Source organism: Saccopteryx bilineata, chromosome 2 (assembly GCF_036850765.1).
Source record: "Saccopteryx bilineata isolate mSacBil1 chromosome 2, mSacBil1_pri_phased_curated, whole genome shotgun sequence".
Lineage (NCBI taxonomy): Eukaryota > Metazoa > Chordata > Mammalia > Chiroptera > Emballonuridae > Saccopteryx > Saccopteryx bilineata.
This window is the reverse complement of record NC_089491.1, coordinates 311,683,276-311,711,247: the sequence shown is the minus strand read 5'-3', so window position 1 is coordinate 311,711,247 and position 27,972 is coordinate 311,683,276. Positions and strand designations below refer to the sequence as shown.

The 27,972-nt window shown below is 40.2% G+C and overlaps 1 protein-coding gene across 9 annotated transcripts; it reads right to left on the bottom strand.

Annotated features, from left to right (window-relative positions):
- Window positions 1-52: 52 nt before the first annotated feature.
- Window positions 53-27,972, bottom strand: PRKAB2 (protein kinase AMP-activated non-catalytic subunit beta 2). 9 transcript variants are annotated; one of them, XR_010729405.1, is made up of 9 exons: window positions 27,222-27,793; window positions 22,304-22,470; window positions 21,458-21,551; window positions 21,109-21,229; window positions 17,233-17,366; window positions 8,258-8,326; window positions 6,966-7,138; window positions 5,966-6,002; window positions 4,796-4,883 (listed from the first exon to the last, which is right to left on the bottom strand). XR_010729405.1 is itself a non-coding variant. In XM_066261756.1 (8 exons), exons 2-8 carry the CDS (start codon window positions 27,375-27,377, stop codon window positions 4,806-4,808), a joined length of 819 nt encoding a protein of 272 aa, XP_066117853.1. In that variant the 5' UTR covers window positions 27,378-27,402; window positions 27,955-27,972; the 3' UTR covers window positions 53-4,805. The 9 variants fall into 9 exon arrangements, 7 of the variants coding, with proteins under 7 accessions (XP_066117853.1, XP_066117852.1, XP_066117856.1 ...); XM_066261756.1 differs by lacking the exons at window positions 5,966-6,002; window positions 6,966-7,138 and adding an exon at window positions 27,955-27,972 and having other exon boundaries at window positions 53-4,883; window positions 27,222-27,402; XM_066261755.1 differs by lacking the exons at window positions 5,966-6,002; window positions 6,966-7,138 and adding an exon at window positions 27,937-27,955 and having other exon boundaries at window positions 53-4,883; window positions 27,222-27,402.

The window sequence follows — 27,972 nt, the reverse complement described above, 5'->3', positions numbered from 1 at the left end:
AGACTACCAAGGCCGACAGATCTTGATAATACAATCAATAATTAATGAAGAATTCAAATATTGCTGTATGATACCTTTATTCAACAGTTTTATGGGAAAAACTCACATTTCTGTATGTTACATCACATAATTTTCAGACATGTCAGCGTCCAGAGACACATTACATTTGGATAAAAGTTTTAAAATCCATTCTTGTGTGCCATTCCTTTATGAAATACTGAATAGCAGCTCTGTACCTCAGCACTAAAGGTTAAAAAAAACACCACTTAAAGGACTTGCACATATTTAATTCTCTTCAAATTATAGTCTTATTCCCCATTTATGACTGAGCTTCATTCATTCAAAATGCTTCAGTGTAATTACCACCACCTTCCAATTTACCAAAATTCAAACAAGTCTCACATGTGGGGCCCAGTGTAGAGATTAGGACTAATCATATCAGTAAGCTTGGCTGTTCTAGCACCTGAACCTGGTTAAGGTAAGTGTCCTATAGATGGAAAAGAAAAGTAAGATGATCAATATATAATACTTATGGTAGGTATCCCTTGACCATTTAACCTGACTACAAAATGCTGTGTGTAGTATTTCACAACAATCTTACTTCAAAAGCACTGTGCCACACACACTTAATTTATCTCCAATTAATGTTGAAACTAATAAAAATTTAATTTTCAACAACTTATTCACTTCAAAGCACAACTGAGAAAAGCAAATCAAGACAAAGCCCAATACAAACCCTAGAGAGATTCCATTACTAAGAAGTGGATTTCATAAGTAACAGACTTGAATCTTTTCTATGATTTAAAATTAGATTAATTTTTTTACTCTAAAAGTTTGGACTCATTACAGAAATCACAGCCCTTCAAGCTTCAGTTGCGACTGGTGCTTAAGAACAGACAAATCCCTAGATCCAGAGTTCTGAACTCCTACCCCTGAGTCCTCTATCCCACTGGGAACTGGAATCAACAGTCCCTGGTAGAAGACAGCAAGAACTTGGCTTTAAGGATAAGTCATAATATGCAGAAACAATGTATAAGCTAGTAAGCCCATGCCCCAAATCACTAGACCATGAGGATTTAGAAATCTTTGAGAATAGAATGTATTTCAAACACCTACAAACACAGACTATTGCATATCATTTTTAGTTGAGGTCAAAATTTTATAAGCCCTATTTCCCAAGTTAAAAACAGAGAATTCTATCATTAGTATGTCTCCTTCCTTTATAACGCAGATTAATATAAACCCAGCCGGGAGGTAACACTTGATTCCAAATGTAACTTCATTTTAGCAGCATACATGGAGTATTGACACTTTTTAAAGGTTTTATCTCAGATCCACTAGGACTACAAAAGACTAGAAATAATTGGAAGTGAGTGGGCCAGGGTTTTAGGCTCCTCTCAGAAACTTCTCTTGGATTCTTCTTTTATAGGGTTTCTTTACCATATAAGCATTGTTTTAAAAAGCCAACACTATTGAGGCCAGGAATGCCTTATAGGGGTGTTGCCTATAGTGATTAAATCCCATTCAACTCTACGTTTAAAGCAAGCTAATAACCATGACTGAAAGTTCTGCATATCGTTTATTTTAGGTAATGTTTGATTGAGACCCTGGTAAAGTCTGTCTGACAAACGAAGTTAAAGCAGAATATAGAAAAAAAGGGGAGAGAACAAAAACAAGGGTTGAAGATGTTTTATACAGTACAGTGAGATCCAACCAGTATGTAATGTCTGATGTGAAGTTTTTTAAAAAAGGACAGTTCCAAGTTACTCAAGTCTTTATTTTTATAGTATTACTCCTCAAATCAGTCATTCTTTAATTTTCCCACAACCCCAAAACAGTTCTTTAAAGGTTAACCTTCCTGAGAGCTATTTTCTTACTCTTCTGACTGTAAAACTCGTATAGCCCACGGCCTCAGAAAGCTAAAAACGTTATTTTTTGTACTTTTATTCATTTTCAAAATCTGCCAAACTCTTCTGCAGAAAGTAAAAACATCCCTTTAATCAATATAAAAAGATAAGTTGGCCTGACCAGGCGGTGGTACAGTTGGTAGAGCGTTGGACTGGGACACAAAGGACCCAGGTTCGAAACCCTGAGGCTGTCAGCTTCAGTGCAGGCTCATACAGCTTGAGCGCGGGCTCACCAGTTTGAGCGCGGGGTTGCTAGCTTGAGTGTGGGATCTCAGATATGACCCCATGGCCGCGGGCTTGAGCCCAAAGGTCGCTGACTGACTTGAAGCCCAATTTCACTTGCTTGAACAAGGGGTCACAACACTGAAGGAGTCACCATTCAGTTCCTCTTACTCATCACTTTCTATACCAGCTGCTAGGCTCCTATTCACATAAGGCTGAAAGATTACCTCAGAACTGGGGAAACTGACATTCTGTACATTTCCAGATTAGAAAGTGGTAAAAGTCACCAGCACCAAAACCTACTGTCACTAGAGCCAGACCCAATTCAAAAAAGCCTCTTGTTTGAGAGAAACTGAAGGGATCTCTTTTCCTGCCTCACTCTACTGCAGGGGTCCCCAAACTTTTTACACACGGGGCCAGTTCACTGTCCCACAGACCATTGGAGGGCCGCCATATACAGTGCTCCTCTCACTGACCACCAATGAAAGAAGTGCCCCTTCCGGAAGTGCTGCGGGGGACAGGATAAATGGCCTCAGGGGGCCGCATGAAGCCAGCAGGCCGTAGTTTGGGGATGCCTGTTACTGACATATACCTGTGTGGAATAAAAATTTAAAACCTGAACACAAGGCAATTCTATTTCAATACTGTTGACAAGAAATACGAGGATAACAAAATCCTTTATGTGACAACCAATATTTTGAACCCCCTTACCTGGCCCACTTACTTAATGGGTATTAGAAAAAAAAAATTGTAGTTTAATTGAAGACAATGTAGATCCTAAGAATTGGTTAAAATAGGATTTGACTTGGATTTTTTAAATGGCACATCATTCAAAAAGTGGATGGGTCCTTAAAAATTCTCCACAAAAGGCTTTTGCTGCAGATGGTGGCCTTGAGTGGCTAAAGCAATATTTACTCTTAGCGATTAACCACCAAAGCACTTAGAATTTGCATTCCTAACAAAACAACTCCATACCCTACTGCTTCACACCCACAAGCTAAGAGGTCTATATACCCCAAGACAACTCTGTCAGCTTTAAAAAACAGGAAGTAACTAAACTGACCTGTGGGTGCCCTTTGAGCATGGCTGGGCTCATCTTAACAGTCAAGGAGTCGCTCAAGCACCAAGTTTTGCCTCCTCTGGTGTTGAGTGTTTGACTTGCATTTATCTGCAATGGAAGAGCCAGATACCTGGAAAAAAATGTTTTATATTCGAACCCTAAGAGTGGATTGAGTAGCTACTTTTCATTCCACAAATGGAAATCATTGACCCCACTTCATCATCAACCATATCTTAAAAAAGAGGCAGAAGAACAAAATGATCCTGCTAACACTTAGTGCAGGGAAGTAGTACTTTTCATGCTTCTTGCCCTAGCGAATCTTTAAGTTGAGGAACCTTTTAGGAGCATCAAATGGGCCTGTATAAATCTGTATCTAGAGCAGTATTTAGTGTAATGATGGGCACAGGGTCAGCTACATAAATGAAAGATTGTAGAGGGCTAGACTAGGGGAGAAAATCTTGGGAACTATTTATCAAGGGCCTGAAGTTCTCCTATGCAGTCTCTTAAGACCAATGAAAAGGCTTTTTTTTTTTTTTTTTCCCCTCCACCCTCCACCCTCCACCCCTTACCCACTCTCCGGCATTTTTTTTTAATGAAAGAAAAATGTAGGCACATAAAAATCTTCCAAGGACAAAAGACATGAAAACTTTCCCTGGTTCACTCCCACCTTCAAAGCTGTCATCTCTGAGAGAGTGAGCCTGCAACAAGAGCCAGGACAGGCGGGAAAACCTCTGAGAATGAGCGAACGCAGTCTAAGCTGTGGCATCAAAATAAAGTAAGAACGTAGGCTTCTGCATTCCTGCTTTTCTTATAATGCTGAGCCATATCTTCCTTAGAAGTTAAAACAAGTAGAAGTTAAAACAAGTGGTAACAAAGTGGCCTGGGCCTGTGCTGGACAAAAAAAGACTTTCTGGCAACCCTAATCTCTGATGTGGGCCAAATCTCACACAGCCTTTGAAAGGGGTCATTTACCCAATGACGTTTTGGATTAAGGGAGGGTCATGTATAGGATCTGAAAGAGGTTATCAAAGCAAGAATGTCAAATGAGAGGAAAAAGGGTTCTCGTGGGGCATCTGGTATTATATAAAAACAACACTGATTGTGCCACGTACTCTGGGAATGCAGAAAACCCATGCAAGAAAAGCTATCCCTCCAAGGAGGCAGCAGTAAGCACGGCAGGAATCTGGCACAAGGCCATCTCTTGGAGAGCCAAGGTAGCCGTGACAGACTATCCACCCATCAAGGGTCCTGAGTTTGCTCATCATTCATTTTAGGAAAAAAAACTTCCAGCAATGAAGGTTCTTTTGCAGCTCCCCTAAACAGTTCTTGGTGAGTCACCACAGGCAGAGAAAATACATCTAGCTAGAATACATCCATTAACCTTCCTCTCATATGTATATATATATATATGTAACTTTTTTTCTTAAAATAAATTTCATGAGCTCAGAAAGCTCTCATCTTCAATCCAATGCAAAAGCAGAGCATTCTACTTAGAGGCCCTGAAATACACACATCAGCCTCAAAGCAAATCAGCCTTCCAGTCTCAGGTAAGACTGGTCCAGTTCAGAAATGCAAGAGAGATGCTTCTGAAGCCCGGGAGGCAGGAAGGAATTCCTTCAGATGGGCTTGTACAGCAGAGTAGTGACATACTTCTTCTTGTAGCGATGGGTTGCACTAAGGACCATCACACTGTCCTGCAAGGAAAAGAAACATATGCAGCTATTCATTAGTTCAGGCAGTATGCAGCTCTTCCCAGACAGTCCTTCACAGGTGCTCACTTTTAAGAGACATAGTTTGATTATAGAAGGAGGTTGGTTTTTGAGTCAAATCAACTTTAGTTCTGATCTTGAATCCTTCTGTTACTGTTTGTGGCTTTGAATAATCTACTTAATGTCTCTAAATCATTTTTTCCCTCATCATTATAAGGATAATACCTGCAATTAAGGTGACTGATTATTAGAGCAGAATACCTGGCATAATACCTGACACATACTAGGTGCTATAGTCTCCTACTCACTCCCCCATTTCAAATTTGAATATTGGATTTAAAACTAGCAAAGAAACATCCTGGCATCAATTTCTAGAAGGAAGTCTGAAATGAAATGAGAAAAAAGGACAGTGGTCCTTTTAAAAAACCATTTCCAAGTCCTGACGCAGGTCTAAGTTCCACTTAATACCAGGGATGAATTTAAAAAGTCTTGTCTGATCAAGAGGGGTCTCAGGAATCCCTTTCTATCCTTGAATAAAGTGGACCCAAACATCCTCCTAGGAAAGACACTCAGTCCAATGGATTGATTCCAAACAGCCTAAACAATCTGGGCCAAGGCCAAGGTGAATCACAATAATTAAGACCAGTGTGAAAAGTAAAAGTTACAATTTCCCAGGCTGTTACAGATCATTTGTGTACCATAGAACAAAGTAGGCCTGCGGACATCCATTGATAGCCAAAGAGTAGTTACAGGAGGCAAAATTCAGTTGATCCCAAAGAACCCAAGCAGATCCAATTGAGAAACCAGTGCATCTTTGTATTTTCCTCTATACTGCTTATCACAATGAATGCTTCCCAGATTAAGGGTCTGTGACCAGAGAATGCTGATCACAGTCTAAATATGACAGAGCAAGGCAGATAAAAAGTTCAGCTCCAGGAAGGGTTTGGTAGAAATGAGGAGCAGGTGAGAGCAAGACCTACTTGGAAAGACCTGGCACACTCCTCTCTAGGACAGAAAATGGAATGAGGACAGGAGGACTGGACTTTAGTCCTCTCTCTGGTACTTACTGGCAATTTCACCTTCTCTGAGCCTTAGTTTCTTTATCTATAAGACAGGGGTTAAAAATAATACTTACCACACAATGTTGTTATAAAAATAAAATTCAGTAATATAGATTTTAAAAGTACCTGTTAAAAATGCAATCTGTTAAAGAAGCTAGATCAGTGATTTCCCTTATCTGATGTACATCTAAGAAATATAAGCAGCTTAAAAAGATTACTGGGGCCCCTCCTAGATGCACTTATTCAGAATCCCTGGGGATGTAGCATTTGAATCTGTAATTTTTACAAACTTCCCAGGTGATTCTGGTGATGACCAGCTTAGTTTGATAACATAGAGCAATAGAAAACTTTATTCCAATAGCCAAACCATTATGAATATATTGAACAAATATTTTCAACCTAAACTCTAATGCAGCAGAGAAACCAATAGGAGTTGGAGGGCGCATGGCAAATCTGGTCACATTTCTCCCCTAGTATATACAGCACTATATTGGCTATATATAACCAAGCATCTGAAAGCAGCTGTATCCACCTTTAAAAAAGTGGGAGCCTTAATTTCACAGTTAAGCATTCTTTCAACTGGAGGCTAAACTTCTTTTTCTGCAAATAAAAACTCTAGTACTAAGAACTCACACTTAATTAAGCAGGCAGTATAAAGGTTATAGCTATCCAAAAAGAAAGCAGGGAGCAAAACTGTTCATTCAATCACAGGGAAATTCAGCTAGCCAGAACACAGATATAGAGCCTCAAGATTGTTTAAATTTACTGGGGCAGCACTGATTAATAAGATTATATATGTTTCAAGTATACATTTCTCTAATACATGATCTATATATGGCATTATGAGCCCACCACCAAAAATCACCTTCCATCACCATATATTTGGCCCCTTTTACCCTTTACCACCCCCTTCCCTCTGGTAACCACCACACTGTTGCTTGTGTTCATGCGTTTCAGTTTTATATCCCATGAGTGAAATAATATGGTTCTTAGCTTTCTGACTGACTTATTTCTCTTAGCATAATATTTTCAAGGTTCCTCCATGTTGTTGTCAATGGCAATATCTCATCTTATGGCCGAGTAGTATTCCATTGTTTACATGTACCAATATCTTCTTTATCCATTCATCCATTGAAGGACACTTTGGTTGTTTCCATGTCTTAGCCACTGTGAATAATGCTGCAATGAACATAGGGGTGCATATATCTTTGTAAATATTTACAAGTATTTTGGGCAGATACCCAGTAGAGGGATTGTTGGATCATACGGTAACTCTATTCTTAATTTTTTTAGGAAACTCCAGACTGTTTTCCATAGTGCCTGTACCAGTCTACATTCCCACCAGCAGTGAATGGGGTGATTGAGGGTTCTTTTATCTCCACAACCTCTCCAATACTTATTACTTGTTTTGTTGATAACAGCCATTCTAACAGGTGTGAGATGGTATCTCACTGTAGTTTTGATTTGCATTTCCCTAATTGCTAGTGAAGTTGAACATCTTTTCATATATCTATTGGCCATTTGTATCTTTTCTTGGGAGAAGTGTCTGTACAGGTCCTCAGGCCATTTTTTTTTTTTTTTTTTGACTGAGACAGAGAGAGAGTCAGGCAGAGGGACAGATAGGGACAGACAGGAGGGAGAGAGATGTTCTCATCTCTTCATTGTGGCATCTCAGTTGTTCATTGATTGCTTTCTTATGTGTGCCTTGACCAGGGGACTACAGCAGAGGGAGTGACCCCTTGCTCAATCCAGCAACCTTGGACTTCAAGCCAGTGACCTTTGGGTTCAAACCAGTGACCATGGGGTCATGTCTATGATCCCATGCTCAAGCCAGCGACCCCACGCTCAAGCCGGATGAGCCCACCCTCAAGCCAGTGACCTCAGAGTTTTGAACCTGGTTCCTCTACGTCCCTGTCTACCCACTGTGCCACTACCTACTCATGCCTCAGGCCATTTTTTAATTAAATTGTTTGTTTGGTGTTGAGTTGTACGAGTTCTTTATATATTTTGGGTATTAACCCCTTATTGGAACTGTTGTTTGTAAATATCTTCTCCCATTCGGTTGGTTGCCTTTTTGTTTTGTAGGTGGTTCCTTTTGCTGTGCAGAAGCTTTTTGACACCAAGATTTTAAAAAAATCAAAAATCCCAAGCACTAGTTAAAAAAAATTCTTTATAATTTGGCCATTATTGCCAGCCTCAGCTTCAGTGAAGCAGCAGAGCAAGTAACAGCTGGAGAACATATATTACCCTTCCCTCCCATTTTGGGGAGCTCTGTGAAGAGTCAGCCCCACCACTTACCTTAATAGACAATGCATAGAGATGGTTCAGCATAACATGATTGGGCTCGGGAAGCAAGGCTGGGTCACACTAAAAGAGAAAAGAAATCACTGAATGGGGTTAAATGCACAATCTTTATTATTATTATTTTTTATTAATTTTAATTTGTGTTAACATGGATTCAAGTGTCCCACTCAATATAATACCCTCACTCACCCCCTACTGTGGGTCCCCCATTATACTCCCTTTGCCACCCTTCCCCTAACTCCCTCTGGGATTTCCCCTAACTCCTCTCTGGGATTTACTATCCTGTGTGATCTGTATCTATGTGTTATGTATAATACAATTTCACTAATCCCTTCCCAATTTCACCTCATCCCCTTTCCCTTTGACAGCTGTCCCGCTGCTCCATATGACCATGCCTTTGCCTCTATTCCTTTCCTCAATTCACTTTCTTCATTAGATTTCACATATAAGTGAGATCATATGATAATTTTCTTTCTCTGCCTGGCTTAGTTCACTTAGCATAATAATTTCCAGGTCCATCCATGCCATCACAAAAGGTAAGATTTCCTTATTTTTCACAGCCATGTAGTATTCCAGTGTGTTTATGTACCATAGCTTTTTAATCCACTCATCCACTGACAAACACGTGGGCTGTTTCTAGATCTTAGCTATTGTAAACAATGCTGCAATAAACATGAGGGTGTATATGTTCTTTTGAATTAGTGTTTTGAAATTCTTAAGATATATTCCTAAAAGTGGGATAGTTGGGTCAAAAGGCAGTTCCATTTTTGATTTTTTGAGGAATCTCCATACTGTTTTCCACAATGGCTGCACAAGTCTGCATTCCCACAATCAGTGCAGGAGGGTTCCCTTTTCTCCACACCTTCGCCAGCACTTATTGTATGTTGATTTGTTAATAAGCACCATTTTGACAGGTGTGAGGTGGTATCTCATTGTGGGTTTAATTTGCATTTTTCTGATTAGTGACATTGAACATTTTTTTATATGCTTTTGGCCAACTGTATGTCCTCTTTGGAGAAGTGTCTATTCAGTTCCTTTGCCCATTTTTAAAATTGGATTGTTTACCTTCCTGGTATTGAGTTTTAGAAGTTCTTTATAAATTTTATTAGCCCCTTATCAGATGTGTTGGCAAATATTTTCTCCCATTGTGTGGGTAGTCTTTTTATTTTGTTAATGGTGTCTTTTTCTGTGCAAAAGCTTTTTAGTTTGATATAGTCTCATTTGTCTATTTTGTCCTTCATTTCACTTTCCTGTGGAAATAAATTAGCAAAAATATTACTATGAGAGATATTGGAGTTTACTGCCTATGTTTTCTTCCAAGATGTTTATGGTTTTGCAACTTACATTTAAGTCTTTTATCCAATTTGAGTTTATTTTTGTGAATGGTGTAAGTTGGTGGACTAGTTTCATTTTTTTGCATGTACCTGTCCAATTTTCCCCAACACCATTTATCAAAGAGACTGTCTTTACTCCATTGTATGCTCTTATTTTGTCAAATATCAGTTTGACCATAAAGGCGTGGATTTATTTCTGGTTTCTCTGTTCTGTTCCACTGATCTGTATGCCTGTTCTTATGCCAGTACCAAGCTGTTTTGAGTACAATGGCCTTGTATTATAACTTGATATCAGGAAGTGTGATACCTCCCACTTTATTCTTCTTTGTCAAGATTGCTGAGGCAATTCATTTAATTGGTTCCATATAAATTTTTGGAATATTTGTTCTATATCTTTGAAGTATGCCATTGGTATTTTAATAGGAATTGCATTCAATTTATAGATTGCTTTGGGTAATATAGACATTTTAATGATGTTTATTCTTCCTATCCATGAACACGGTATATGCTCCCATTTGTTTGTATCTTCCTTGATTTCTTTTTTCAATGACATAATTTTCCGAGTACAAGTCTTTTACCTCATTGGTTAAATTTATTCCTAGGAACTTCATTTTTTGTTGTTGTTGTAGTAGTGAAGGGGATTGTTTCCTTAATTTCTCTGACAGTTTATTGTTGGTAAATAAAAATGCCAGATTTCTGAACATTAATTTTATATTCTGCCACCTTGCTAAATTCATTTATTAGGTCTAGTAGTTTTTTGACTGAGATTTTAGAGTTTTCTATGTAGAGTATCATATCACCAAAAAATAATGATAGTTTTATTTCTTCTTTTCCAATTTGGATGCCTTTTATTTCTTTTTGTCTGATTGCTGTGGCTAGGACTTTCAGAACTATGTTTAATAAGAGTGGTGAAAGAAGGCACCCTGCCTTGTTCCTGATCTTAAGGGGATTGCTTTTAACTTTTGCTCATTGAGTATGATGTTGGTTGTCAGTTTGTCATATATGACCTTTATTACATTGAGGTATGTTCCCTGTATTCTCACTTTGCTAGCAGTTTTTATCATAAATGTGTGCTGGATATTATCAAATGATCTTTCTGCATCTACTGATATGATCACGTGATTTTTAGCCTTCATTGTTTTTGTGTGATGAATCATGTTTATTGATTTGCAAATACTGTCCCAGCCTTGCCTCCCTAGAATAAATCCCACTTGATCATGATATATGATCTTTTTAATGTATTGCTGGATCTGGTTTGCTAATATTGTGTTGAGAATTTTAGCCTCTCCGTTCATCAGGGATATTAGCCTATAGTTTTCTTTCTTTGTAGTGTCTTTATCTGGTTTTGGAAAGAAGACAATGCTTGCCTCATAAAATGAGCTTGGAAGTCTTTCCTCTTGAAGTTTTTGAAATAGCGTGAGAAGGATAGGTGTTAGTTCTTTGAATGTTTGGTAAAATTTGCCTGTTTAGCCATCTGGTCCAGAAATTTTGTTTGCTGGGAGTTTTTTGATAACTGCTTCAATTTCATTTGTTGTAATCGGTCTGTTTAGGTTTTCCGATTCTTCCCAATTGAGTTTTGGAACATTGTATCTTTCTAGGAATTTATCCATTTTGCCTAGGTTGTTCAATTTCTTGGCATATAGATCTTCATTGTATTTTCTTACAATCCTTTGTATTTCTGCAGTGTCGGTTGTTACTTCTCCACTTTCATTTTTAATCTTATTTATGAGTCCTCTCTCTTTTTTTCTTGATGAGTCTGGTTAAACATTGGTCAATCTTGTTTACCTTTTCAAAGAACCAGTTCTTGGTTACATTGATCTTTTGCATTGTTGAAGATCTAATGTTGAGGACTGAAAGCTAACAGGGTCTTTGCAGTTTAAAATTTTGGGGGACAGAGATGTGGGGAACTGGCAGTAAGCAGACAGTCTGCCCAACCCCCCACCTCACTTGTTCTGTGAAGTTGCTAAAGGCTATTTTCTTTCACATCTTCATGTTAGCTATGGTGCTGGATTGTTTATACTCATCCTATCCCCCATGTCCCTCGGAAAGACTTGAGGCTGATTTCTTTTTATACTTTGTTTTGTGAAGTTAAGATGTTATGTATGGTGGGGGTTTTCTGCACTCGGTAGAATTCTTGGGTTGCCTTGGAAATATGATCAGAGATATCATTGATTTGCTAATGACTCTCTCTGACCTATAAATAAGACAGGGTTAGGGATGGAGAGTGCGCTCTGTTCTTGCCATCAGCTTGCAGAGGCCTCCTGATCCCATCCTATTTCTCTTTCAGTTTATTTTCTTAATTCTGCACTGTTCCCACTCAGGACCTGGAATTACTAGCCGTGCTAGTTTGTGGCACTCTATGGCATTTATTTCCACTCTGATCCTTATTATTTCCTTCCTTTTACTTCCTCTGGGCTTTATTTGTTGTTCTTTTTCTAGTTCTTTTAGGTACAGAATTAAGTTCTTTATTTGAGCTTTTTCTTGCTTCTTAAGGCATGCCTGCTATGTTAGGAACTACCCTCTCTTAGGACTGCAGTTTTTGTATTCCATAGATTTTGAGTTGTATGTTCATTGGCATTTGTTTAAAGAAAATTTTTGATTTCTTCCTCAATCTCATTGTTAACTCATTCATTATTTAATAACACGCTATTTAGCCTCCAAGTGTTTGAATGTTCTTCAATTTTTCTATTGTAGTTGATCTCTATTTCATGTAATTGTTATCAGGGAAGATGTTTGATATGATTTCAGTCTTCTTAAATTTATTGAGACTTGTTTTGTGTCCTAACATGTGGTCTATCCTAGAAAATATACCATGAGCACTTGAAAAGAATGTATATTCTGCTGCTTTGGGGTGAAAGGTTCTGAAGATATCAATTAAATACAGTTGATCTAGTGTGTCATTTAAGGTTGCTGGTTTTTTTTGTTAATTTTCTGTCTGGAGGATCTATCCATTCATGTTAGTGGGGTATTAAAATCCTCTACTATTATAGTATTACTGTTAATCTCACCCTTTATGTCCATCAAAATCTGCTTTATATATTTATTTAGGTGCTCCTATATTAGGCACATAAATATTTACAATAGTTATATCCTCCTGTTGGGTTGCTCCATTTATCATTATGTTGTGATATTTTTTATCCCTTAGTATTTATAGTCTTTGTTTTAAAGGCTATTTTGTCAGATATAAGTATTGCTACCCCAGCTTTTTTTCCATTTTCATTTGCATGAAATACTTTTACCATCCCTTCATTTTCAATCTATGTGTATCTTTTGTTCTGAGGTGTGTCTCTTATAGACAGCATATGTATGGGTCCTGTTTTCTTATCCACACAGTTACCCTATGTCTTTTTGATTAGAGCATTTAATCCATTTACATTTAAGGTTATTATTGATATGTACTTATTTGTCACCATTTTATTCTTTAAATCTACAATCTTTCTCTCCATTTCTTTTTTCCTTTGCTCTTTTTACAGCAGGCCCCTTAACATTTCTTGCAGTACTGGTTTGGTTGTAATGAATTCCTTGAGTCCTTTTTTTTATTTTATTTTTTGTCTGGGAAGCTTTTTATTTCTCCTTCCATTTTAAATGATAAACTTGCTGGATAAAGTAGTCTTGGTTGTAGGTTCTTGTTTTGCATCACTGAGTATTTCTTGCCATTCCCTTCTGGCCTCAAGTGTTTCTGTTGAGAAGTCAGATGTCATCTTTATGGGGGCTCCTCTGTAGGTAATTGACTGCTCTTCTCTTGCAGCGTTTAGTATTCTTTCTTTTTCTCTTAACTTTGACATTTTAATTATGATGTGTCTTGGTGTAGGCCTCCTTGGGTTCCTCTTTAATAGGACTCCCTGTGCTTCTTCGACTTGTGTGACTTTTTCCTTTATCAATTTAGGGCAATTTTCAGCTATGATCTCTTCAAACATATTCTGTATCCCTTGTTCATTCTCTTCTCCTTCAGGAACCCCTATGATGCAGACGTTGTTTCTTTTCATATTTTTACAGAAGTCTCTTAGAGTTTCCTCAGTCTTTTTGAGTCTCTTTTTGTTTTGCTTCTTTGCTTTCATTTATCTTGTCCTCAAAATCACTGATTTGATCCTCTGCTTCATCCAGCCTACTGTTGATTCTTTCTAGTGCAGTTTTCATTTCTGATATTGTATTTGTCATTTCTGACTGGTTCTTTTTTATGATTTCAATATACTTTTTGATGTTTGCTATCTTTTTTTTTTAGGTACTCATTATGACCATCCATTGTTGCTCTAAGATCCTTGAGCATCCTAAAAATCAGTATTTTAAACACTGCATCTGGTAGTTTGGTTACTTCCATCTCATTCAGTTCTGTTTCTGGGGATTTCTCTTGTTGATTCATTTGGGTCACATTTTTCTGTCTGCCCATTTTGTCTGTGTATTAGGTAGTGCTGTCTGACTTTGAAATTTGTTGTGGTGTTTTTATGAGGAAGATGGGCTCAGTGGTACTGATTTCCAGGCCACTTGAAATCCTTGGTCTAGGAATGCTTCTTTAGGGTAGTCTTTTCTATCCTATAGTATGTGAGAATTGAATGCAGTTGGTCCTTTTGTGGGTGTGGTAATCTCTTCAGGTTGACTGGCTCTAAGGGTCAACCTTGATCATGTGTATTAGACATTGTGCAGTGTCTGTCCTCTTGGGTGTATTTAGTCTCCACAGTGTCTGGTGCCTGCTAGACTCCACCTTTGTGCATGCTGCTTGTGTAGTTAGCCAAGTCTAGGGTTGGCGCTGTCTGCCACTCACTACTGGTTATGTTGTTTCTAGGTCTTTTTGGGTTGGCATCAGCCATTGTTTGTAACGTGCCTTGGGCTACCTGTCTGGATCTATTGCTCTGTTTGCTATTTGTGTCTGCATTTCCTGTGCCTGGGTAGTGTGGGAGGGGCCAACCTGTGTATAAGGATAAACTTCCTCTTGTTTAGAGCTGACAGCAGCTCTGTAAAAGCCCCAGGCTCTTTAATATTTGTCTCTACTTTTCAGCTGCTCCACCTTCTCTTGCTGCTGCCTGGTCTTCCCATAGTCTTCTGTAGAATGAATGTAGTGTGGGCTCAGACTGGTCTCACTCAACCAATGCCTCTACAGTTTGATAGCTTGGTGGGTTAGGACAGCTGAATTTGGGAATATAATATTAGTGTGACCCCTATTTCAGGGGTCTCTTGGTCATTAGCTCAGTATGGGGAAAGTGCCCCCTACTCCAGAGCCTAATTCCTCAGCCACTGCTAGATACTCAAATTTTATTTCTCCCCAGCAAGGTGAGCAGCAGGTTCAGATCTAGTGAGGCCAGCAGTCCCCTGTGCAGAAGTTCTTACAGCTGGTGAGACACTGGTCTCAGGGAGGAAGAATGAGAGAGTCCTCCCCTGGGGCTGACTGTGCCCCCAGAAAGTGGCTAAGCCCCTTGACCAGACCCAACAATGGGCTCGCAGGGATGCTCATTTTAAATGCCCGTGCTCCAAGCCTCTCTCCCTTTGCCCTGTGGAATATAGCCCAGCATGGCAGGAAATCCAGCACCTGGGCCATCTGGCTGTGAGGTTCCACCCTATCCAATGCACAAGAGAAGCTGTGCACGTACTGGCCTCAGAGAGCAGAACTTGCCTCAGCTGGGCCAAATATGAGGAACCCTTCCTTAGGCTATCCCACTAGCAAGGGTTGTTAGGTTCTGATCCGATGCTCTCTGTAGCTGTCAACTGGCTATGCCATCCCTGGGTGTCCCTGGAAGGAATGTGGTGCAGACCAGTGGGAGACACTGCCTGTGACTGGCCTTCTTTAACCTTTGAGCTATAAGCAATTCAGTTTTTGGCTGTGTCTGCTGGACCCAGGTGCACATGGAAATTCCGAGCTGTGTGCCTAGGCTGTTTTACCCACACTGGGCCTGGGGGAAGGTCCACTTAAAAGGCCAAGGTTCCCTGAGTCCTGCCTCCTGCAGACTCTGTCTGCTGGTTGCTTGTTGGGCTTAGCCACTGAAAAAAACCTCTGGTAGAGTATAGAGCCTATGGCAATTCAGGGATTAGGAGGGGTGGTGGGTGTGGCTTGGCCCCAGGTATCAGTCTGTCCAGAGTTTTTTCACAGATCTCAGTATGGTGTGGTCCCAGGAGTCTGGTGGGTGTGGCCTCTGAGACCCAGAGGTGTGGTCTGCCCACAGTCAGGTTCTACTGAGTCCCTGTGATGCGGAAGCACCAGTCTTAGAGTCAGGAGCGTGTGGGGGGAAAGCCCTGGCCTCAATGCCAGAAAACTGAGTCACTGATGCGACCCCTGATTCCTGGCTTGTCAGAACAACCCAGTCTCCATGGGTGGGGCAGGAGAGACTCTGGCAGGCAGAGCAGTTGCTTTTCCTCAGGCTGATGGTGCTCAGAGGGGACTGTTTCACCCAAGAAAGATGGTGACTGCAATATAGGAGAGTGACTCAGCACAGGGATTCCGGTGGCCATCCCCCACCATGTCTCTCCCTGGGCCACCAACTTTACACTCTCCTCACGCAACTCTAGTCTTCTCAGCCCTCCCTCTGCAGGATCTCAGATAAGTGGCTGTGAATGAGATTTTCTGCACTGGCCCTTTAAGATGGAGCCTGTGTCTCCAAAAGCTCCGTCTCTTTCTTGCAGACAGAAACCTCAGCCCTTTTCTCTGCCAAATGGTATATGGGTGCCTCTTCTAGGCTCTGGAGCTCTAGGATGAGGTGTTGGGCCTGGGGCTGAGGACCCTTGCTTCTCAGGGTGACCCTCCCCACAGTGAAAGTCCCTTTAGACCCTCAGCCGCCACTTGATCCTGGGAGAGGGGCAGTCCTTTCTGCATCTCTGCCCTTCCTACCAGTCTCATTGTGGCTTCTTCAGAGATCCTTGGTTATAGACTCTTCATTTAATTCAATGTTGGCTGTTTTTAAATTAACTTGTAATCCAATTTGGTCCTGGGAGGTGGCTGTTGGAACATCTTCCTACTCCGTCACCATCTTGGAACTCTAAATGCACATTCTTAAACCAAGCAGTTTACTCCTCCTCCAAGCCCTTTGTGATTGCTGAGAAACTCTAAACTAGTCTATGTTATTTCTTTTAAATACTGTATGTACTCATCCTTGAATATATCAATACATTTTCATTACAGGAAAATTCAAAAGTCTAGGGCAGAAACACTAAGCCTCAGCATCTATTCATTTTCCATAATAGAGCTAAGACAAAAATCTTGCCCACAACACATGTGGAAAATTCAGGTTAAAAGGCAAAAACAACCTTAATAGGAACCAAGTAAATTGACTAGAGATGTAAATTATACAAAACCCCCCCAAAACTTCCAAAAACCCTTATACTTCTTTTCTATATCTCAGATGATAACTACTCCTTATTTTATGTTTGAATATAAGTGTCTGAAACTGGTTTTAGTAATCCATAGCTCTAGGCCTGAATTATTTGGACCCGAAGACAACTATGAATTTTGACATCAATACCTGGAAAAGTTACAATTCATATATGTAGATCTATCTATCTAACAGTAGAAAAAGATTAGATCTTGTCTTTTACACACACACACACATACACACACCTTTGTAATAACCCCAACCTCTAGGATTACTAAACTTTAGCTCAAATTGTTGTAGTGACTTCAAGATAGCCCTGCAATACTTGCAGGATACTTACAGAAATATTAGTGTCCTTGTTAAGAATAACTTGGAGAAGGTGAGGAGGCAATATGGGTGGGGATTTGAATCTCTCCTCAGATCGAAACACATACATTTCTTGACCATAAGGCCCTGGTGGTGAGCTGGAAAGGTCTGGAAGACATTTATCCAAATAGAAGGGAAAGTTGGTGAACTAGTAAAAATGCATGAAAGAAACGTCATTACCATGGCAGCTAATGATAAATACATAGAAGTCACGGATCATAAACTTGTGACATGTGGTGCCTACAACTATAAGGGAGCTAAAAAGAAAGTCTGAGACATCCTGAATAGAAACCAGAAAGTTTTTCAACATGGCAACATGTATAGAAGATTGAGGAGATGAGGGGTAAAAGATGTCGGTTTAGGGAAGAACTACTTCTGTTTATCAGTTATATGACATAGGACAAATCTTGTCATTATGGTCAGTTTACTCATTCATAACATAAAAATAATCTCTGCCCTATTTCACAATGTTTTTAAAAGAATCAAGTAAGATAATAAATGTGACAAGGCCTTGTACACTGTCAAACAATGTGAAAAGATTAGCTTTCTTCTTTTTTCCACTCAAGAAACACACAAAGTTATAAACTCTAATAAGACTATTGAGCCTAACCAGGTGGTGGCGCAGTGGATAGAGCGCTGGCCTGGGATCCTGAGGACCCAGGTTCATAACCCCAAGGTTGCTGGATTGAGTGCAGGCTCATCCAGCTTGAGCACGAGGTAATTGGCTTGAGCATGGGAACATAGACATGACCCCATGGTAGCTGTTTTGAGCCCAAAGGTCGCTAGCTTGAGCAAGGGGTCACTGGCTCTAGGGGAGCCCCCTGGTCAAGGCACATAAGAGAAAGCAATCAATAAATAACTAGGGTGCCACAACAAAGAACTGATGCTTCTCATCTTTCTCCCTTCCTGTCTGTCCCTCTCCCTCTCCCTCTCTCTCTCTCTCTCTCTTTCTCCCTTTTGGCAAATAAATAAATAAATAAATAACTGCCTAATAAGACTATTGATACTACCATGATTGCAACAACGAGGCCAAAATTACTAATAATGTAGTAGTCATTAGGGAAATGCAAATGAAAACCACAGTATGATATTACTTAACATTCATTAAGATGGCTATAATAAAAAGAACTGACAATAATTGTTGGCAAGTATATGGAGAAATTGGAAACTCTGTACTAGTATTCCCATTGCTGGTGGGATGTAAAATGGTACAGCTACTTTGGAAAACAGTTTGGCTGTTCCTCCAAAAGTTAAACATAAAGTTGCCATACGACCCAGAAATTATACTACTTGGAGATATATACATATATATCCCCAAGAGAAATGAAAACATATGTCCACCCAAAAACCTGAACATAAATGTTCATAACAGCATTATTTATTAATAGACAAAAAGTGGTAACAATCCAAATGTTCATCAGCTAATGAATGGATAAACAAAATGGTATATCCATACAATATAATTTTATTCTGCTATAAAAAGGAATATAGTACTAATGCATATTACAATATAGATAAACACATTAAGTGAAAGAAGTCAAATACAAAAGACCACATATTGTATGATCCTATTTACATGAAATGTCCCAAATAGGCAAATCCACAGAGATACAAAGTAGACTTGTGGTTGCCAGGGGACAAGGGAGAAGGAAATAGGAAGCCACTCCTGATAGGTACAGAGTTTCTTTCTGGGCAATAAGAAATGCTCTGAAATTAGACAGTGGTGCTGGTTATACAATTCTGTGAATATAATACAAATTACTGAATTGTACCTTTAAAAGAGTGAATTTTATGGTAAGTGAATTATATCTTAAAAATGGATACAGACAAGAATAGAAGTTAATACACACAAAAAATTGAAGAGAATTATACTTTTTTGCTTAGCAAATTTTAATAGCTTTTTATAGCAGTGTTTTTCAACCACTGGTCCATATACGTACTGGTCTGCCAGAAATTTCGTGTTAGTCAGTGCAAGAGTTAACCACCCCGATGCTGTATGAAGATTATAGACACAATGATCTTAGTCAAATCTGCTTATGCTCAGGGTGATTTTTGCCTTAGTGGTTCCTGAAATGATTCTCCTATTTCCACCAGTCCCAAAGCGTAAAAAGGTTGAAAAACAATTGTTTTATTGTCTCTAGTAAAAGAGATTTTAATAACCAGTTCAGTAGAAGAACTCAGATTCCAGTTAAGTATATGAGAGGCAAAAGAAAACAGTAGTAATACTGTTATATTAAACAACATCTTAAAAATATATATAACTTAAAACTTTATAGAATACTTGCAGTTATTTTGTCATATGATCCATAAAATACCCCTAGGCAGTACTTAAAAAGTTTTTATTTTCTTTTCATCCAAATAAAAAAAAATTGGTAAAGTGATTTGTCCAACATCACATATATAGCAAGATGGTCACTGAGTGTAGGTTAAAACCCACTGTTTGCAGATTTCTAATAAAATGTATTCTAAACCTTACCTCAGTGGATCAGGAAATTGAATGAAAGAGGGAAGAAAGAAATATCAAAAATGTGCTAGTCCTCTCTCTATAAAATTATGATTGTATATCTATTATTTATTGGTTGCTTTGCCAGAATCATGTAATGCATGATTACACGTGGATTATTATTTAATTCAGTATTTTTAAACTCTTTTTAATCACTGCCCTACCAGCCAAGACAATTATACTATTGATTATTCTTTTATAAACTGCTTATTTTAGTAAGCCACCTTTGTGACTGAGATTCTAATATGCCCCATTTTAGGTACTGTATCTCTTCAGCTGAGAATCAGTGAGACTCTAAGCCTCTGATTTTACTCATAAGGAACTGAGAACCAAAGAGGTTGAAGGACTTGTCTGTGATGGCAAAGCTAGTCAGAAGCAGAGGCAGGCTTTGTACCCACATGGGAGAAAAGTATGCTCACTAGGAACACAGCACACACTGTTTTGCAGACAGTTGTAGCCTTTACTGTAAAGTAACAAAAAGGTAACTGTGAGTATGGTTAGCAAATTACTCTTCTGGTGCTGCAGCAAATGTACATAGAAATAGAAGCTCTGGAAAAAATAATACTGAAAGGAAAGGATACAGGCCTTCTACTCTCCCAAGGAATTTTTAATCAAAAACTTACAAAACTTCAGTTAACATGCATGTAAAAGAATTGTGGGGCTTTTGTAAACCCTTTTCCCCCAAAGACTGCCATACCTATCGGGTCCTATAACATTGCAGAACTATCACTGAGTTATCAACTGGCAGGATTAAGTTGAAGGAGCATAATAAGGCAAACCAGACAGCATCTAGCCTCTGCTGGGTGATTCCACCAAAGGTCAGTAAAAATCTTGAAATAGTATTAGAAATAGCTTTCTAAGCTATAGGCCATAGCCCATTAGTGGCTTACAAAAGAAGATAAAATAGAAAATGAATGCATCACATGTAATGAAGGCAAACGTTCTGTAAGACTTGTGTTACAGTTGTGTGTGTGTGTATGTGTGTGTATTGGGTTACAATGTAAAACAAAAGCCTTACTATAGATCCTGTTTAAAAAGTAAAATCAAATGTTCTAAACCAAGATTTTTTTTTGTCTTAGAGAAGGGGACCTAAATGTTTACAGAATTATATAGGAGCAAAATGTAGTTTACGGTTGTCCATATAAAAGATAATATAATAATTAATAAAAAATAAAAGAATAAGCTGTTTTGCATATTCAAAACTCTAAATCTACTTTTGCCCTACCCTGTATATAACTCAGAAGATTCCTGAGGAGAATATGAAAAAAACAAATAAAAACCACTCTTGGGAAGGAGCATGCATTATACAAAAAACACGTCAAGAAAGAGCAAATACAACAAAATTACCTCGACAAGATGTCTCCGAGCTTTCCATTGAATCTAGTTTTAAAGCATCAAACACCTCAAAATCAGATTTTTTGACATGGATCAAATTGTTAACCGTGCCAAGCTGACTGGTAACCACAGGCTGAAACAGTGAATGAAAAAAATTTATGAGTCCCTGCTTGAAATCCATCTGTTCAACTCAACTGTCCTCTTTTCAAAAATGATCATACATGCTACCTCCATCTTTTACCTAGAGAGAAATCCTCCAGTATAGGAGAGCTGCTACTCATCATTTCTGGCAGCAATGAAGTTTGACACCAAGGGGAATAGCTAAGAGGAGACTGACTCAAGTCAGTGATCAAGGCCTTACCTCTGATGGATCATAAACCCACTGTCCATCCACAAAGAACTTGTACTGGTGCTCTCCCTCAGGGAGGTCCAGGATGGCAACAAAGTCATTATGGCTGCAGAAGAAAACAAAGTTAAACAGGTCAAGTTCCTATCAAAAGACAGAATGTAATGTAAAAACGTGAGTCAACCAAAATATTATACCAATTATCTCCCACATTGCTAAGTGATTATACCCCCTGGAGTAAAAAATAATTCCTAAACCCAGTTTCCTTTCTTACATCATGTTCAGCATGTGTTTTCCAGCCCCTCCCAATAACTTAGTTCTTAATTAATGTCTGGAAAAGAATAATAAAGATGTTAATCTCCTAAAATGTTTGACCTTAGTACAGCTATCCTGCTTCAGCAGAAGAGATCCCTTCAGGATACAGAAGTGGCTCAAAGTAACCTTTCCACATTTTGGTGAGCATCCTCTGGAAAATTATGTACTGATAAGTAGGCCTTTCTGATAACCAGTTAAATAACTCATTACTGTATTGCTCTGCAGGCAACAAATAATATTACTTCCTAGAACATCACAATGTGTTTCATTCTAGTGCAAAAGTCAGAGTAACTGGACCTAGCTAGTTACAGAACACTTCGCACAAGCACAGAAAGGACTTGAATTAATAAGTCCTCCAGAATGTACCCACAGAGCTGTAAGCCCCTTTGAGTGGTAAAACACCTCTGACTCACTATGAGGTTTAAAAAAAGTCACAGATACAGTCACTGGTCACAGAAAATGTTCAAGAGTCCCTAGCATGTGGAGAAAAGTAACCCAGTCTCAACTCTTGGACTCTGTAGACTCAATCAAGACACTTGTCTTCACCTCTTAATCAGTGGAATCTTGGTGCTCCAATTGTTGAAGGACCCAGAGATGAAGACCTCCTTGCCTCCTTCAGACCAGCGGATAACAGTGGGCCGGGCCTGCTGTGTGGGCTTTACCGAGTCCTCCAAATCCTGCTGCCATGATACAAAGTCTTTGTCCCCAGGGAGCTGTAAGAAGGATTAGGTCATCCCTCAATTGTGACCCAGGAATTGTTAAAAGGTCACTCTACTCCCTAAGGCAGAGAGGGGTGTTAGGTTTCTGCTAAAGATCAATAAGCCTAGAAATTAGCAACTAAATCAGGTTTTGAGCACACTATAGAGAAATAACTCATCTAGGACCAAAATAGTCAAAGGCTCATGTTCAAGGGCTGCCCAAATGCCATCCTAACTTCCAAGTCTATTTCCTATTATCACATTAACTCACACACAGGCAACTATAATATGCTTCTGAGTGCCTCTTAAGAGGAAAAAATGTGGAAACAAAGTATGATTCTATAAAAAAAAAAAACTAAGTTAGCCATGTATATTGCACATGCAAATATGAACAGCTCTCAATCATCAGCTGTAATGGAAATTAGAGGTACCGAAATTCGTAAGTAATTCATAAACTCCATTTTAGCTAACAGGTTACAGATGATATTAAAAATATAAAAACAGGCCCTGGCCGGTTGGCTCAGCGGTAGAGCGTCGGCCTGGCGTGCGGAGGACCCGGGTTCGATTCCCAGCCAGGGCACATGGGAGAAGCGCCCATTTGCTTCTCCACCTCCTCCCCTCCTTCCTCTCTGTCTCTCTCTTCCCCTCCCGCAGCCAAGGCTCCATTGGAGCAAAGATGGCCCGGGCGCTGGGGATGGCTCCTTGGCCTCTGCCCCAGGTGCTAGAGTGGCTCTGGTCACGGCAGAGCGACACCCCGGAGGGGCAGAGCATCGCCCCTGGTGGGCAGAGCGTCGCCCCTGGTGGGTGTGCCGGGTGAATCCCGGTCAGGCGCATGCGGGAGTCTGTCTGACTGTCTCTCCCTGTTTCCAGCTTCAGAAAAATACAAAAAAAAAAAAAAAAAAAAAAAAAAAATATATATATATATATATATATATATATACAAAAAAAACCCCCATATAAAAACCAGATCATTGGTTTCTTAAATTTTGAGAAGTTGTTACGAAATTTTATTTGCTCACCCATGTCAGGTTTATACTAATTATTATTTCAGGAGTAGGAATGAAAATTCTGGAGTCTCAAGGAACAGCAGATCAAAAACACAGCTTCTTTCAACAAAAGCAGTTCCAATATCAAATGAGGTCTGTAGGATTCTGAAAAATATTGACTCCTTACTTAGTTTCCCTTACCATGTTGGGAAAATTTCCCGGGGCTGAGACTGAAGAAATAGGCTGACAACACCATAACTACATCAAGAGTTTATTAAGGGAACTTACATGAGGCTCCTTTGGGCATCAGCAAGATAATGTGGATATACTCCAAGCCCTGTAGCAGGTGTTGGAGAATTATATAGAAAAGCAGAATGGTCAGAGGTATTAGGGCAACAGCTGCCCTAGATAAGGGGAAACAGAGGGCCTTTTCCAAAGAAACAAGCACACCTGGGGAATAGGGGAGGGATCGATCAGACAGTCTCTGAAGTAATCTGTTCTGGCCTGGATCTATCTGGATCTAGCTCAAGAGTCAGGCAGAATTCATATCTTAGAACACTGTCTTCACATACGTTCCTTAAGAAGAAGAGTTGGCAAACTTTGGCCGGCGAGCCAGATGCTTTTATAAATAAAGTTTTATTGAAAAATATAATATTCATTATTTATTTTGTACCTACAAATGATTTCATGCTACAGTGTGGCAGGACTGGGTAGTTGTGAGAGACTTTATGGTCCAAAAAGTCTAAAATATTTACTATCTGGCCCTTTATAGAAAAAGATTGTTGATCTTGGCTTTTACATCAGCTTAAATGACTTTGGTAAACAGGTTAATAAGACTGTACAGTATTAAGCCAAAAGATTAACAAATAAAATAATGTGGTTTAAAAAAATAGTAGTAGCTTATTCATTAGGCTTTATTTTCAAAATGGCTGGGGTAGGTTACCTTCCATACCACCCCTAGATATTCCTCAAAATTGCATTGAGACACCAGTGACAGCATAATCCAAAGTAAACAGAGAAAGGAAATTGAAGGGCCTTTCACATTATGTAAGTGTCTTAGGAGAAAACCTGATCTCCATATTCTTAAAGCAATGCACTCTTGTCTGACAGGCTGCATTAGAATTATAGAAGTTTTTACATATGCTTAAAAATAATCCTCAGATTCTGATTCAGATATAGGACCTGGAAATTTCTTTAAATTTCCCACATAATAATGCTATGACATGTTACACAAAGAAATAAAAAATACCTCCTCTTTAGAGATATATCCTTAAATATTTAGATAAAATAATAATATTTGATATGTCTAGAATTTGCTTCAAAGTAACTGATGATAAGGGGGGAGTGAATTGGGTATGGATGATAAATATTCATTCATAATTTGATCATTGTTTTAACAGGGCGACAGTATTTAGAACTCCATTACATTGTTCTCCCTATACTTTGAAACATGGAAAATGTTTCAAATTTTCCATAAAGTGTTTAAACAAATGTCAGGTGATTTTAATACATAAACAGAATTCAGAACTGAAGAAGGTTGACATTCAAAGCAATGTAGGCCCCAGAGCCACTGTTTCTATCAATTACATTTATGATGTAAGATTTCAGTTTAGAATTTGAAAGCTACAAACTATTAATATGCTTAGCTTTGGAAGAAAGCCCTTCCAGTATAACATGACATTTCTGTAGTAGGCATCAGTACAGCTGACTAGCAGAAAGACTGTTTACTTCAAATTAAATAGCCAGCAAAGTCATGAGGAAAAGAGACAAAACAATTAGTATTTCAGCTTAAAATGTCTTAATGTCTCTTAAAAGACATTAAGAGAAGAAGTACAGACAATAATTTGAGAACTATACAATTTCAGCTATGAAGGAGACCTTAGGAATTATCTGAACCAATTATCTTATTTTCCAAATGACAAGACTGAGGTAAGGAAAAGGATGATTCAAATTAGGCTCCATTTCAGATACAGAAACCTGGCTTTTATTCAGGGCACTCACTGATTACCACAGTCACAGTTTGACAAATACACTGTACTTAAATCCTGAGTCATCAATGTAGGAAAAGGGTAAAAATACTGTGAGGCAGTTCACCTTGTAAAGCTTTGAAGAAGTAAATTCAAATGGCTGGGTGGACAGCCCAAATGATAAGAAAGAAGTCCTGAAGAGGAAGAAGGAACAGAGAAGAAACCCCAAGAAATGGTCTTTTTTTTTTTTTTTTTTTTTTTTTTTTTCATTTTTCTGAAGCTGGAAACAGGGAGAGACAGTCAGACAGACTCCCGCATGCACCCGACCGGGATCCACCCGGCACGCCCACCAGGGGCGGTGCTCTGCCCTCCAGGGGGCGATGCTCTGCCCATCCTGGGCATCGCCATATTGCGACCAGAGCCACTCTAGCGCCTGAGGCAGAGGCCACAGAGCCATCCCCAGCGCCCGGGCCATCTTTGCTCCAATGGAGCCTCGGCTGCGGGAGGGGAAGAGAGTGACAGAGAGGAAAGTGCGGCGGAGGGGTGGAGAAGCAAATGGGCGCTTCTCCTATGTGCCCTGGCTGGGAATCGAACCCGGGTCCTCCGCACGCTAGGCCGACGCTCTACCGCCGAGCCAACCGGCCAGGGCAAGAAATGGTCTTTTTAATCATCCCCTCATTTCCCCTTTCTCTGATTATGTTCTCATTTGAGATCCAAGAAAATAACCAAAGTCCATGTGCTACCAACTTGGCAAATCTTTCTCTTTTTACTTCATGGAAGAGATAAACATCAAACACATTCCAATCTCCTCAATCCCTCCATTTTTCTACTTCATCCCAGTTGGCCATAATGCATTTAGTGCTGACAGCTCTAAAAGTGATTAGATATATTTGTGTGGTAATCACATTGCTGTCAGCTCCATCTATCCTTTCAGTAGAGTGAACACAAGTTGTGGCTTTCCTGAAAGTCCTTGGAATTGAGAACAAGGTCTTCAGAGCAGCTGTGGATGGTCGTTTTCAGACTGTGGCGACATTATGACGTACTACTGGGAAATGAAGAAATCCTGGAATTATTTGCTCTGCCACTTGAGGAGCAGCTAGGCGTCAATGAAGCACAACTTCAGCTACCACAGCTATAGAGTATGGGACAAAAATTGAGCAGCGAAGGCTTTTATTGATCCCCAAGGCTAGGAGAAAGTATTCAAATAAGCAAGTGGTTGCTGCTCACAGCCAAGCCAAAGGGAAAAAGGGTAAGAAGTGCTGAGCGCCTAGAAGGGCAAAAATAATGATACTGATACACAGAAGTTGTCAGAGGAAAAATTTATTTACCCACATCAGGGCAAATGTGAGAAACTGCCAACTGAGGTCAGCAAACTGGGGCAATTTACCCTCTGAAGTTTTCCACCAGCGCTTACAATCCATATTCGGGGTGAGCAGAACTAAGTTTACAGTTGCAATACAAAATAAATAATAATACAAGAATAAACTCTGTTTCACGTACTCACAACTGTAAGCCTACTTTTTCCCCTGCCTGTTAAGAGAACCAAAGATTTGGGGGCGGGGTAGGTGAGGGGTATCCTACTGTCATCCTAAAAATGTGGCCAAAAGATTAGTCAGAAAACAAGAACTCTCACTTCTGTTTTGAGGCAGTACTACTAGAGGAACTGCCATTCAATATTGCCGTTCCCGAAAAATCCCTTTAATTAAAACACCGTAACCCAGGTCAGTGTGATGAGGACTAAGAAAGGGAAGAGGAGCCCTGACACCCAGCCTGCAGCATAATGAGGACCAACAGGGGGCGTGGGGACGCTCACCTTGGAGTCCGGCAGGCTGAAGACGCTGGGGTCGTCGGTGCTGCCCACCATGATCTTGTGCTCCTTGCCAGGGCCATGGCCACCGGCGCCCTCAGCGCGTGCAGCCTTGGTGCCGTGGCGCTCCCCAGCCACCCGGTCGCTGGTGGTATTTCCCATGGCTGCAGCTCAAAGCCGGCGCCACCTGCCTTGGGGAACAACACGGGGCGAGAAACACCCCGGCGGCTGCGTCAGGGGTACCCCTGGCTTCGCCCCTGCGTGTGGGGATCAGGTTAAGGGAATCCCCGCTGCAGGGAAGTCCAAGGGTCCCTTCTCTCTTGAACCTCCAGGAACGCCTGGTATCCCTGAAGCCCCTCGCTGTCCGCTGCTCAGGAAACCCACTTTCGGGAATTCCCCTGCATCCCGAGCTCACGCCCGCACCCGAGTCACCTCCCGCGAAGCGTTCCTTCCTTCGCGTGCCACTGGCGCGATGGGTGTTTTGAGGGTAATGCCACCAATAAAGTTATTGAAATTGAAGCCGCACCCCGCACTAGTGACCCGGGTTTCCTCCTAAAATGGCTACAAGGCCCGTTTTGCCGCCCCCCCTCCCTCGCGCTGTCCCCGCAGCCGCGCTGCGCCAAGGCCCGCCGGCCTCTCTAGCGCGGCTGCCTCGGTGGTGGACGGCCACGCTCCTCCGCCTGCGCCGGGTGGTGGCGCCTGCGGGCTGTCAGCTACGGACCTGACCCGGACTGCCCACCGGATAAGCGGCTTCCGG

What these genes read in the sequence shown, in the direction of transcription:
- PRKAB2 (XM_066261756.1), bottom strand. Translation starts at nt 27,377, where the DNA reads ATGGGAAATACCACCAGCGACCGGGTGGCTGGGGAGCGCCACGGCACC. An exon ending in CTCGGAGACATCTTGTCGAG is followed by an intron (nt 17,367 to 21,108) that starts GTAATTTTGTTG and finishes AATGTCTTCCAG; the next exon opens with ACCTTTCCAGCTCACCACCA. An exon ending in ACAAGGACACTAATATTTCT is followed by an intron (nt 8,327 to 17,232) that starts GTAAGTATCCTG and finishes TTTCTCTTTTAG; the next exon opens with TGTGACCCAGCCTTGCTTCC.